At 42.7% G+C, this 14,627-nt stretch overlaps 1 protein-coding gene across 1 annotated transcript; it reads left to right on the top strand.

The window, feature by feature from the left end:
• Positions 1–13,376, top strand: LOC143633801 (fructose-1,6-bisphosphatase, chloroplastic-like). The gene is made up of 5 exons (XM_077102041.1): positions 1–366; positions 11,621–11,739; positions 11,923–12,147; positions 12,407–12,904; positions 13,275–13,376. Exons 1-5 carry the CDS (start codon positions 66–68, stop codon positions 13,344–13,346), a joined length of 1,215 nt encoding a protein of 404 aa, XP_076958156.1. The 5' UTR covers positions 1–65; the 3' UTR covers positions 13,347–13,376.
• Positions 13,377–14,627: the final 1,251 nt, after the last annotated feature.

The raw sequence follows: 14,627 nt of genomic DNA, 5'->3' as shown, positions 1-14,627 counted from the left end.
TTTTAATAAACATAAACATACATGATCAAAACACAACACAAATCTTGTCATTTCAACCATCACCCATGGCAGCAGCCACTACATCATCAAACCTCCTTCACTTCTCAAGTTCCCACTCTATTTCACGTCTCACACCTCTCAAAACCACCCTCTTTTCATGCTCCAAGCGACGGCCCGTGGGGTCCGCCTCCACTGCCACCACCAGCACCGGAGGAATCCGGTGCATGGCGGTGGCATCAGAGGCGGAATCTGTAAAGAAAACAAGTTCTTACCAAATAGTGACATTAACAAACTGGTTGTTGAAGCAAGAGCAATCCGGTGTCATTGATGCTGAGCTTACAATTGTCTTGTCCAGCATTTCGATGGTGTAACATCCCGAAATTTCTAAAGTAATATTTAATATATTATTTTGTCGGGTGAAATAAAAGAGTTAGTGGAACGATAATAATAATAGCAAAATATGAAGACTTAGTAGGATAGTTAGATGGGATTAGATAGGGACCAAAAGGAAATATGGGCCTTCGGTCCATGGGCTTAAGGGAGTATAAATACCCCCTTAAACCCCAATCATTTCCATTCCATCCATTTATCCATCCTAATCTCTACACACCCCAAAACACACAACCCGAACCAAGATCCAAAGGCGAGGACCCGAGCTCGTTGGTGCTAGATCGTCGTGACGAACCAAAGCAACAAGACCAGCTCGTGTTCGTAGTTCGACTCATTTACGGTACGTTTATATCGAGAACTTGTTCGTTTAGGTTTGGATTAGTATAGAAATGATAGATCTGTGTTTGTATGGTAAAAACAAAGCTAAACTTACTGAAAATGGTTACGATTTGATGGGTTAATCGATTGATAAAAGAACCCGTAACCTATATGTGACATCTGCCCTGATCCGACCCGACCCAGGTACCCGTTTCTCTGACCCGATCTCTTTCTTTTATGATTTAGTATTTATTTATACTTATATTTTACTTTTAATAATAATATGTTTTCCTTCCCGCCTTTCGTTTCCTTCCCGCTGTCCCGTCCCTCTCCTTCTCTCTTTCCGCCTTCTTTTCCCTTTTGTCGCCGTCCCGCCCTTAAGCCTTGTTTCCCTCTTTGCTTGTCCTTTGTTCCTTCCCGCCTAAGGTTGTCTGCGCAGCTCCACGCGCCAGACTCCCTTACAAGGAATCCTGCGTGAAGACCATCTGTTCCTGCGATACGCGAGACGAACGCTTCCCGCGACGCGCTAAGGATTTGTAGTTCCCTCGACGCGCGAAGAATTATAGTTCTTCCCGCGGCGCGCTAGGAATCTTAGTTCCTCCCGCGGCGCGCTAAGAAATGTGGTTCTTCCCGCAGTGCGCATGGAAATGTAGTTCTTTCCGCGACGCGTTAAGGTTGTTTTTGTCTGCCTTCGCGCTCGCGCTCTCTTGACCTTCTGTGTCTGCCTTCGCGCCTTAGCCTTCTCGCGCTGAACCCTTTGAGTTTTCTTCTGTTTAATCTAGCCGTTTGCTTTTGTGTTGTCTTATCTTCTGAGCTGTTGACCTAACCTATCTAATGTCTGAAAAGTTACTTTCGGCGCAGCATGCGCACTAACCCCATTGGTTGGCAGAAAAAGTGACTGACATTATCTTTTGAGATCTGCTTTTGCCATGCTTGACCAGTACCTTTTTCTGAACTGCCCATGCCTTTTTACTGTTCGCTGACAGCTTTATCTTGCCCCCTGCAGCTGCCATATCTTTTGATATCTTTTGTTATCTTTTGTTTTGTCTTGTTCTGTTTGTCTTGGAACCTTTTCCCCTTTTTCTGGATTTATGTCTCCTAGGGTTTTCCTATAAATAATAGTATTATTTTCTTAACACTACACACACAAACACTTAATCTCTCCTGTTTTCCTTGCTCTCTCTGCCGCCTCCTCTCTGCCTCCGTCTTCCTCTCCGTTCTGCCTTGCTTTTCCGGTAATATATATATATTATATATAATAATTTACTTATTAATTATGCTAACTTATAATCAAGACTTAAAACAAATCATTAAAACAATAATCTTGTTTATAGGTTAACTTGTGCTTGTTTAAAGTTGGTTCTTGCTTTATCTATCATCGCATCTTTATCAAGTGAGTAATCTCGTACCTAATCCCTTTTTATTTTTAATGTTTTGGGATGTTCATGTGTTCATACAAACTTAGTCTTAAACTTGTTTATGAGCTTTAGTCGCGCAGTATCCCATGTGTTGAGGACGTTTACTCGGCTGTTTATTTGTATGTGTGTATCATTAACCGCTTTGTTCGGCCTATTCCGCAGTTTTCATGGATCCATTAGATGAACACGGGAGACCTATCGTTTACGGTTTTCTTGTTTTACACTTGCACAAATGTTTTCTCGTTTTTGTGCTCAATTGGGAGCACGGATTGAACTTTGAACTATGAGCTATGATCTATCTAGGCTTGATCACAATCTGATTGCACCCTTGTTAAACACCAGACATACACGTGTTGCGCGCAGATTTATTGCTATCTATGTATTGTATTAAACTTGATTTCTCACCAACACGCAAGTGTTTGACGTTTATTTTAACACATGTTCAGGTTTGCAGTAGCTGTTTTGGAGCTTGTGGGCACATAGGACGTTTTTACTTTTGGACCTAGATTAAAATGTATCAAGACAAGTTATTGCTGTTCGAATATTTTGATTTATAATATATTGATTTAAGTTGGTTTATTTATATCTTATGTATACGTTGCGCATGCGTGAATGAATGTATTTATTAAATATTGACACCCAATAGTGTCACGAGTAATGAAACAATATGTGGCGCCCCGATGTATAATCCGCCTTTGGTCGGGGTGTTACAGATTGGTATCAGAGCTCGTTGACTTTAGGATAGGTGGTTAGACGTAACGGCCTAGAATACCTAAGAGTCCCTTCTCGCGCATGAGAGAAATCTCATGTTTGCGCGCTTATTATTAATTACTCGTTATTTATGAATATGCTCGCGCTTGCGCAGTATATGATTTTATGTTTTATTCCGCGATATTTCGATTTTTGTTGAATTTCGATTTTTATTGATTTTTCTTACATATTCGTTTGTTGGGTTTGAAAATCCGAAAAGTCATGGTGATACATGAATAGTTGATTTTCAATTTCCATTTACGATTATGTTCTGAGGTTGGAGACTTGAAAAGTCATGGTGATACATGAATTGTCAACCTCCAATACTCATTTTCTTGTGTATTTTATATTGAAGATTGAAAAGTTATGGTGATACATGAATCGTCAATCTCCAATACTCGTTTGCTCGTATATTTTAAATTGGGAATTCGGAAAGTCGTGGTGATACATGAATTGTCGATTCTTGATTCGAATTTGTTACCTTTATTAAGTCTGCAATTAGGGTCATTTATTTTACTTTAACTTTTGATAGTATCTAACTCCGTGAAACCAAGCTCTTCGAGGTTATACTTTGTGCTAAAGCCAAGATATTAACTAAAATTAAAATTTTTATAGAATGCCTCCGCTATCTCGCCGATTTCAGAGAAGAGAAGCCTCGCGCATGCGTAGACAGCAACGTTCCCAGGAAATGGCCGCCGCAATAGCCCAAGCCTTGAGCCAAAACAATACCTCCAGTTATAACATTAAATCCTTCAACGCGGGTAACCCTCCAAAGTTCACAGGTCTTGAAGGAGCCACCGTGATGCTCCAGTGGCTCGAGAAGATAGAAAACACTTTCCTCCACACCCAATGCCCCTCAGACAGACGAACCCTGTATGCTTCCAGTGTCCTGGAATCCAGAGCGCTTACATGGTGGAATGGAGTAGCTCATGCGCGTGGCGCAGAGGCTGCTTCTAGCATGACATGGGAGGAATTCAAGGAAATTCTTACGCGAGAATTCTGCCCTCCCAACGAAGTTAAGCGCCTGGAGGAGGAATTTTGGAATCTTAAGCAGTACAGCGGTGAAGCGCGCGAGTACGCGACGCGCTTCCACGAGCTAAGCTTACTGGTCCCTCACCTTGTTACCCCTTCACGCCGAGCAATCGAGAAATTCCTTGGGGGTCTCCCCATGGAAATTCAAGATTCTGTATGGGCCAGAAACCCAGTTACCCTCTCTGACGCCATCGAGTTGGCCGCTGTGCTCAGCGACAACCATGTCAGAGCAGGAACCCTGTTCCTGCGGGGATCTGAGAAAACCAAACCCACCAAGACTGTCCCTGAACCAACAGAAACCAAACCTGAACCCTCAAACCGTAACAACCTCAAGCGCAGGCGCAAGGCCTATGCGCTTACCAACCCGCCCATTGTCCAGCAACCCGCATACCAACCTCCAGTTTATGCGCCTAACCCTCTGTCAGCCTACCCAACACCTCCTGTAGTCCATAACTATGCCTTAACCAATCCCGCACTCCCTGCCCCGCCACTTAAGAAACCTTACACAGGAAATCAACCCTTTTGCCCAACCTGTAGACTTCACCACCCAACCCAAACCCCGTGTCGACAATGTAACCGATGTGGCCGCGTTGGTCACTCTGCTGAGTTCTGTAGAGTCCCTCCCGCCAATCCAATTGCGCCAATACCACCAGTCTACCCGCAGAATCCACAACCAACATACCAAAACCCACGACCCAGGTCGTGCTATAACTGCGGTGATCCCAGTCATTTCCGGAACGCGTGCCCAAGGCTACAAGTTCAGATTACGCAAGCGAATCCGGTGAACCAGATTTCAAACCAAGTGACGCGTGGACGAGCTTTTAACATAACCGCGCACCAAGCGCAAGCGAATAATGACGTAGTTAATGGTACATTTTTGCTTAACGGATTTTATGCTTCTATACTTTTTGATACTGGCGCCGATCGAAGTTTTATCTCTCGCGCCTTCGAGCAGAAGCTTGCGCGACCGCGCAGCGATTTAAAAGAAGATTTTTCAGTTGAATTGGCTAATGGTGAAAATGTTTTAATTAACTCTGTGATTAAGGATTGTACGCTTAACCTTAACGAAAACGATTTTCTGATCGACCTCATCCCCATGCCTCTTGGAAGCTTCGATGTTATCATTGGTATGGACTGGCTTTCGCATTATCGCGCCGAAGTTATTTGCGCCAAGAAATTGATTCGCATACCTCGAGAAAATGGTGATCTTCATATTTACGGCGAAAAACCCTCCAGTGGTCTTAAGCTTATGTCTTGCGCCGAAGCCCAAAGACTCATGCGGAAGAAGTGTATTGCATTTCTAGCCCATGTGGTCAAACCTGCTGAAGAGAAGAAGCTTCGCGATATCCCTGTTGTGCGTGATTTCCCTGAAGTTTTTCCTGATGATCTTCCTGGTATCCCTCCCGCTCGTGAAGTCGAGTTCCGTATTGATCTTGTCCCTGGTGCTTCCCCCGTAGCTAAATCTCCTTACCGTCTTGCACCCGCTGAGATGCAAGAATTGGCCAGCCAACTTCAAGAGTTGACTGCTAAAGGATTCATTCGCCCTAGCTCTTCGCCCTGGGGTGCTCCGGTGTTGTTCGTTAAAAAGAAAGATGGATCGTTTCGCATGTGTATTGATTACCGCGAGTTGAACAAACTCACCATTAAAAACCGGTATCCCTTACCGCGTATTGACGACCTCTTTGATCAACTCCAAGGTGCCTCTTGTTTCTCGAAGATTGATCTCCGCTCTGGCTATCACCAGTTGCGTATCCGCGATGAAGATGTCCCGAAGACTGCTTTTCGAACTCGTTATGGCCATTTTGAATTCTTGGTCATGTCCTTCGGTTTAACCAACGCACCCGCCGTTTTCATGGATCTAATGAATCGGGTGTGTAGGCCTTTCTTGGATAAATTCGTGATTGTGTTTATCGATGATGTTCTGGTGTATTCTAAGACCAAGGCCGAGCATGAGCAACATCTTCGGTTGGTGTTGCAAAAGCTTAGAGCCGAGCAGCTCTTTGCCAAGCTTTCCAAGTGTGAATTCTGGTCTAATGAAGTACAGTTTCTTGGTCATGTTGTTAACAAGATGGGTATTCATGTCGACCCATCCAAGATTGAAGCAATCAAGAACTGGATTACGCCATCCTCTCCTTCTGAGATCCGTTCCTTTCTGGGCTTAGCTGGTTATTACCGGCGCTTCATTTCGAACTTCTCGAAGATCGCTTTGCCTTTAACAGCTCTAACGCACAAAGGTAAACCGTATATTTGGGGCTCGAAGCAAGAAGAAGCCTTTCTGACGCTCAAGCGTTTGTTGTGTGAAGCTCCTGTTCTTGCGCTACCTGAGGGTAATGATGATTTTGTCGTGTATTGCGATGCATCCAACCAAGGTCTCGGTTGTGTTCTTATGCAACGAGGCAAGGTTATCGCTTACGCATCAAGGCAACTTAAGGTTCATGAAAAGAATTATACAACACACGATCTCGAACTTGGTGCAGTTGTTTTTGCCTTGAAGATCTGGAGACACTACCTTTATGGTACTAAGTGTATCCTCTACACTGACCATAAAAGCCTTCAGCATATCTTTGATCAGAAGGAACTTAACATGAGGCAACGCCGATGGAACGAACTCATCAGCGATTACGATTGTGAGATCCGGTATCATCCTGGTAAGGCTAATGTGGTAGCCGATGCGCTCAGCCGAAAACCCTGCCAGCTTAACTGTATCTTGCCGCGCACCCAGCTTCACTTTGCGCCGATTCAGAGCAACCTTGAATCGCGTATTCGTGACGCGCAGCGCGCATCCATCAGTAATGGTAACCTTCGCGCCGAGTTAGCGTGTGGCGCGGAAGCGCATTTTGTTTCTAATCTGAGTGGAATTCTCTGCTATCTTAATCGCATCTGGATTCCCTTTGATGAGAATCTTCGCGCTGATATCCTGTGTGAAGCGCATAAATCTCGGTATTCTATTCATCCTGGCACTGATAAGATGTACAAGGATTTGCGCATTACTTATTGGTGGCCCGGTATGAAAAAGGATATTGCTGTGTTCGTAGCTAAATGCCTGACTTGTTCTAAAGTAAAAGCTGAACACCAACGCCCATCTGGTTTGCTCGAACAACCAGAAATTCCTACGTGGAAATGGGAATGTGTAGCGATGGACTTTATTACCAAGTTACCTTTGACAGCAAGCAAACATGATAGCATTTGGGTAATAGTGGATCGTTTGACTAAGTCTGCTCACTTTCTGCCCATTCGTGAAAACTACCGTGTTGAGCAACTCGCGCAGCTTTATGTCAAGGAAATTGTCTGCCGCCATGGTACTCCTTTGAGCATCATATCCGATCGCGATGGCCGTTTTATATCTCGCTTTTGGAAATCTCTCCAATCTGCGCTAGGAACTCGCTTGGACATGAGTACGGCATATCATCCTCAGACTGACGGTCAGTCTGAGCGAACTATTCAAACTCTTGAGGATATGCTCCGATCTTGTGTTCTTGATTTTGGAGGTAATTGGGATTCGCACCTGCCTTTGATCGAGTTCTCTTATAATAACAGCTATCATTCCAGTATCGGTATGGCCCCATTTGAAGCACTTTACGGTCGTAAGTGCCGCTCCCCGATTTGTTGGAGCGAAGTGGGTGAAACTCAAATCACAGGACCCGAACTTGTTCAAGAGACAACCGATAAAATCGCCAAAATCCGTGATCATCTGCTGACTGCCAGAAGCCGACAGAAGAGTTACGCAGATCGTAGGCGGAAGCCTCTCGAATTTCAAGTTGGTGATCTTGTTCTCCTCAAAGTGTCGCCTTGGAAAGGTGTTGTCCGCTTTGGGAAGAAGGGTAAGCTTGCTCCTCGTTATGTTGGTCCATTTAAGATTCTCGCGCGTGTGGGAAAAGTTGCCTACAGACTTGACCTGCCGCCCGCGCTCAGTAATGTGCATCCAACGTTCCATGTATCCAATCTCAAGAAGTGTTTAGCTGACGAGAACCTTCACATTCCACTTGATGAAGTTCAAGTTGATGAAACTATGCATTTTATTGAGAAGCCTGTTGAGGTTATGGATCGCGAGGTTAAGCAAACCAAGCGCAGTCGTATCCCTATCGTGAAAGTTCGTTGGGAGTCCAAGCGCGGAGCCGAGTTTACATGGGAAAGTGAAGATCAAATGAAGATCAAGTACCCGCACCTGTTCTCTGCGCAACCTACTTCGAGATAAATTTCGGGACGAAATTTCTTAAAGTAGGGGAGACTGTGACATCTGCCCTGATCCGACCCGACCCAGGTACCCGTTTCTCTGACCCGATCTCTTTCTTTTATGATTTAGTATTTATTTATACTTATATTTTACTTTTAATAATAATATGTTTTCCTTCCCGCCTTTCGTTTCCTTCCCGCTGTCCCGTCCCTCTCCTTCTCTCTTTCCGCCTTCTTTTCCCTTTTGTCGCCGTCCCGCCCTTAAGCCTTGTTTCCCTCTTTGCTTGTCCTTTGTTCCTTCCCGCCTAAGGTTGTCTGCGCAGCTCCACGCGCCAGACTCCCTTACAAGGAATCCTGCGTGAAGACCATCTGTTCCTGCGATACGCGAGACGAACGCTTCCCGCGACGCGCTAAGGATTTGTAGTTCCCTCGACGCGCGAAGAATTATAGTTCTTCCCGCGGCGCGCTAGGAATCTTAGTTCCTCCCGCGGCGCGCTAAGAAATGTGGTTCTTCCCGCAGTGCGCATGGAAATGTAGTTCTTTCCGCGACGCGTTAAGGTTGTTTTTGTCTGCCTTCGCGCTCGCGCTCTCTTGACCTTCTGTGTCTGCCTTCGCGCCTTAGCCTTCTCGCGCTGAACCCTTTGAGTTTTCTTCTGTTTAATCTAGCCGTTTGCTTTTGTGTTGTCTTATCTTCTGAGCTGTTGACCTAACCTATCTAATGTCTGAAAAGTTACTTTCGGCGCAGCATGCGCACCAACCCCATTGGTTGGCAGAAAAAGTGACTGACATTATCTTTTGAGATCTGCTTTTGCCATGCTTGACCAGTACCTTTTTCTGAACTGCCCATGCCTTTTTACTGTTCGCTGACAGCTTTATCTTGCCCCCTGCAGCTGCCATATCTTTTGATATCTTTTGTTATCTTTTGTTTTGTCTTGTTCTGTTTGTCTTGGAACCTTTTCCCCTTTTTCTGGATTTATGTCTCCTAGGGTTTTCCTATAAATAATAGTATTATTTTCTTAACACTACACACACAAACACTTAATCTCTCCTGTTTTCCTTGCTCTCTCTGCCGCCTCCTCTCTGCCTCCGTCTTCCTCTCCGTTCTGCCTTGCTTTTCCGGTAATATATATATATTATATATAATAATTTACTTATTAATTATGCTAACTTATAATCAAGACTTAAAACAAATCATTAAAACAATAATCTTGTTTATAGGTTAACTTGTGCTTGTTTAAAGTTGGTTCTTGCTTTATCTATCATCGCATCTTTATCAAGTGAGTAATCTCGTACCTAATCCCTTTTTATTTTTAATGTTTTGGGATGTTCATGTGTTCATACAAACTTAGTCTTAAACTTGTTTATGAGCTTTAGTCGCGCAGTATCCCATGTGTTGAGGACGTTTACTCGGCTGTTTATTTGTATGTGTGTATCATTAACCGCTTTGTTCGGCCTATTCCGCAGTTTTCATGGATCCATTAGATGAACACGGGAGACCTATCGTTTACGGTTTTCTTGTTTTACACTTGCACAAATGTTTTCTCGTTTTTGTGCTCAATTGGGAGCACGGATTGAACTTTGAACTATGAGCTATGATCTATCTAGGCTTGATCACAATCTGATTGCACCCTTGTTAAACACCAGACATACACGTGTTGCGCGCAGATTTATTGCTATCTATGTATTGTATTAAACTTGATTTCTCACCAACACGCAAGTGTTTGACGTTTATTTTAACACATGTTCAGGTTTGCAGTAGCTGTTTTGGAGCTTGTGGACACATAGGACGTTTTTACTTTTGGACCTAGATTAAAATGTATCAAGACAAGTTATTGCTGTTCGAATATTTTGATTTATAATATATTGATTTAAGTTGGTTTATTTATATCTTATGTATACGTTGCGCATGCGTGAATGAATGTATTTATTAAATATTGACACCCAATAGTGTCACGAGTAATGAAACAATATGTGGCGCCCCGATGTATAATCCGCCTTTGGTCGGGGTGTTACACTATATGCCTAAATCGCACCCTTTAAACATCGATGTTAGGTCGATTTGATGGTTAGGGTTTGTAGGCGCTGGTCAGACGATTCCGTGGATACCTAAATCGAGTTATTTGGTTAAGAAACGAAGATGATTAAGGACGAACAGTAGCTGCAGCCGACAACTTCGCCTGCAAGCTAAGTTCGCCTGATGAACTTCGCCTGCAAAGCTAAGTTCGCCTGATGACAACTTCGCCTAAAGCTAAGTTCGCCTAAGGTTTAACTTCGCCTAAAGCTAAGTTCGCCTAAGGTTTAACTTCGCCTAAAGCTAAGTTCGCCTAAGGTTTAACTTCGCCTATAGTTAAGTTCGCTTAGAAAATAAATTAAAAACCTAATGAAAAATGTGTTAAGACAGTTAATGGAAATAAAATTTTTCCAAGCTGACCTGGCAGCTCGACCCCAGCCAGGGGCTCTGCCCCTTGGACCCTGCTAGGGGCTGCCGCCCCTAGACCCCGCTGCCAGGGGCGCTGCCCCCGGACCCCCGTTCGTTGTGGGTCATATAAAGATAGAAATACAATATGAGTAGTGATAGTTAATTGATACGTATACTTGTTATACAGTCAGCCGTGCACAACTGAAGAAAGGGATTACGATTAACGGTGAACGTAACCGTGTTCAGGTGAGTTTCTAGCCCCATTTCCTTGTTATGTTTTCGAGGCTGTGTGCATACTCGATGTGAAGTGTGAATACACTTACCTTAAGTGGTAAGTGTATGCTATAGATGTTATACGAGGTAGCTATTATATAATACTTGTTGGTGCGTGAACGATCTTCGGATATTGCACGCATCGCCAAGGTTAGTGATTGCCAAGTGGTTATTAGTGTGTATGAATGCTATGATGTGACTTGCTTATTATGTAAATGATATGAAGCATGTTGTAGACAAGTAGAGGTAGAGCGTGTTAGAAGTGGCAAGAGTGTAGTAAGAGTGTTAGTGGCACGACGATAGTACGTGGTAGGGTAAGCCTATACGTGACTACGTTATTAAAGCGGCAAAGTGGCAAAGTGGCATAACGTTATACGTTATTAAAGTGGCAAAGTGGCATAACGTTATACGTTATTAAAGTGGCAAAGTGGCAAGGTGGTAGGTGTAAATAAGAGGCTAAGTGGTAAGGTAAGCAGGTTAGATAGTGGACTACGTGTCTGCGGATACGTATATGATGCATGTAGTGGTTGTATGATAAATTGCTTGATTAACTAGAACTCACTCAGCGTAGCTGACTTTTAGTATGCACGCAGGTGATCAGACCAAAGAACTAGCATGAGGATGGCACATGGCATGGATTGAACGGCTGACATCTTAAGATGGAAGAAAAGATGTTTTAAATTTACTGATTTGTTTTATAGTATCAGAGAAGAGATTGAATGTTTTGTAACGAATGCTTCAAGTAAACGTTTCCGCGAAAGTTTTAATTAACTCTGATTGCAAGAACTGTGTTTATGAGTAAATCCGACGCTAAAGTAGGGCTACCGGTTTGGGGCCTTACAGATGGCGTGTAAGCAGATTGCATCGTTGGTCCAACGAGCTAGCATATCGAACCTTACCGGAGTCCAGGGAGCGGTTAATGTTCAGGGTGAGGATCAGAAGAAACTTGATGTTGTATCCAATGAGGTTTGTTATGTTAAGAATATATAATTCCTGTTAAGTGTCATGAAATGAATAATAATGTTATGACTCCAAGATATATGAATATTATAGTTTTGCAATATAAAAAGTGTCAGCGACGCAGTTTGTTGCCCGTTTGTCTTCTATGTCGATGTGCAACTACTCTTTAAACATGTGTGAATTGATTAGGTGTTTTCGAATTGTTTGAGATCAAGCGGAAGGACTGGAATCATTGCGTCCGAGGAGGAGGACGTGCCGGTGGCGGTGGAAGAGAGTTACTCGGGTAACTACATTGTGGTGTTTGATCCTCTTGATGGATCATCCAACATTGATGCTGCTGTTTCAACTTGTTCTATTTTTGGAATATACAGTCCCAATGATGAGTGTCTGGCTGATATTGGAGATGACTTCACGGTAACTATTTAATTACCTTAATTCATGTATTATTGGATTATGATAAATACAGCTCTTGCTGCTTTAAGTTTACACTTAATTTTATTTTTATAAATGGGCTTAAGATAAAAAGTTGGTCGATCTAAATTATTAGATATACTAGATACATGAGTGGAGTTGCAACATAGTATTAACTGAAGATAGAATTTTGAGCCAAATTATTTGCTGAATATATGCAAAACTTGTATTTAAAATGTCTGACCATAAAGTCAAACTGCAGCTTGACAGTGTAGAACAGAAGTGCATTGTCAATGTATGCCAGCCCGGAACCAACCTACTAGCAGCCGGTTACTGTATGTACTCAAGCTCCGTAATCTTCGTCCTCTCGATAGGAACCGGTGTTTACGCGTTCACTTTAGATCCAATGTACGGCGAGTTTGTACTCACGAAAATATTCAAATTCCAAAATCTGGAAAGATTTACTCGTTTAATGAAGGAAACTATCAACTATGGGACGCTCAAGAAGTACATGGATGATTTAAAGGACCCGGGCCCTTCGGGGAAGCCGTATTCAGCTAGGTACATTGGTAGTTTGGTTGGTGATTTTCATCGGACGCTTTTGTATGGAGGGATTTATGGATACCCGCGTGACAAGAAGAGTAAGAATGGAAAGCTTAGACTCTTGTATGAGTGTGCCCCGATGAGTTACTTGGTTGAACAAGCCGGTGGTAAGGGGTCCGATGGGCATCAACGAGTACTTGACATCCAGCCAACCGAGGTTCGTAAAAATTAAAAACTAGTGGCGGCTCAACTGTTAAAAAAAGAGGCTGAAACCTGGGGCCACATTTTAAGTGGCCCCAATTTCAAGTTTTGATAACAAATATAAAAGAATTGATATAACTTTTTTTTCGATAAAACTTAATTTAAATTTAATACGTGTAACTACTTGTTTTATAAAACTATACAAAGTATGGGTGTCTTCATATTTTCATGTGTTAGAATAATTAGTGAAAAAAATATTTTTTTACGAAAAGAAGCCCGATTTTATAATTTGCTTAAGGTAGAAAAGATTGAGCCGACTCTATTTACAGATTGGGGCGTTCTTGTAGAAATGAAACTGATATGGAATGTTGGATTTTGTTTTTCAGATTCATCAGCGAGTTCCTCTATACATTGGAAGCGTAGAGGAAGTGGAAAAACTGGAAAAGTATTTGGCTTAAATGTAATATATATATGAAATTAAAGAGGTGTATGGGGATCTTTGTCATGTTGTAGTTCGTGAAATGATGGTTATGAAAATGTAAGTATAATTAGTCAAACACAACTACCAGACAATAAACTGTAGTTTTTGTAAGAATAACTAATACGTTAAATATAGTCTTCGTCCAAACAATTGAAATCGATTTCTTCCCATAAAATATGTAACAATAGCTTGTTTAAATTTAACTTTCCTACTGATATGGAAACCCCGTGTAAGACGCCCGGCCCATTAAAGAATCCAAAACTCCTGGGATAAGTTCATGGTCTCAGAGACACAACTCACAAATGAGCGTGTTAAGGTAAAATAGTGGTCACTGTCTCACTGAATAATCCACATATAAGGGCAAGCAGCATTGATGGAAATGTTTGCTATTAATGCAAATATATGCACAAAGATTACCGCCCGAGAGGAGACACAGTGTGGGCTTTAAAGGGGCATTAAACGGGGCTGTATGCGGGTGGATCAACGTGTCAGGGCGGCATAGGAGGGCTTTAAGGGGTTGGGGTTGTATCTAGAGTTCTAGACCCGCCGGGGGGGGGGGGGGGGGGAGGGGGGTATGTGGGATGTGTGGTGGGCCCATGGGATGCTTTCCCTCTCCCTCTCATGGGGCAATGAGGGGCTTCAAACCAAAGCGAGGCTTTATGGATGAGGGCTTTAAAGCCCTGTTTTCTATGTGACGGTGACGTGGTGGGGCGAAAAAGCCCCTCCAAAATTCATAGTCTTATAGAAAGGCCCATGGATACATGAGGGGAAGATCCCGAAAGTCCGAAACTCAGTTACCCTTCAAAAGATAGAAAAGCAAATTCAATTCTAGACCATCTTCTAAATTCCCAATATTAACTCTCAGATTTATCTAAACCATAACGCCAAGATCCTAATTCTCACGCCAAAGATTGGTTGGCTAAACCCTCTGGGTTCCCCGTGACGAAACTAACAATGTTAGTTTTTTTAGGAATTTCACCCAAGATTAAACAACCGGAGAAGAACAAGATCAAGTGTCGATGTCATGCTTATTTTGGCTTCTACACCTACCTTCAAGATTCTAATAATTAGTAAAACCAATATATTAAACTAAATATGCAACACCCTAAACAAATTTAAAATCAGACACGACCAGGTGATTTCATGATTCATAATGAATGTCTCACCTCATATATATTTCAATAGGTTTTGGGCTTAGCTGGCTATAGAGTATATGAAAGACATAATTATAAAGTTTGTCCTTTAAATATATATAGCC

Source organism: Bidens hawaiensis, unplaced genomic scaffold, assembly GCF_021521415.1.
Source record: "Bidens hawaiensis isolate Kalapana, Puna unplaced genomic scaffold, B.hawaiensis_p1.1 tig00006907_1, whole genome shotgun sequence".
Lineage (NCBI taxonomy): Eukaryota > Viridiplantae > Streptophyta > Magnoliopsida > Asterales > Asteraceae > Bidens > Bidens hawaiensis.
Note: the sequence above shows the minus strand (reverse complement) of the source record. Positions and strands in the feature narration are given on the sequence as shown.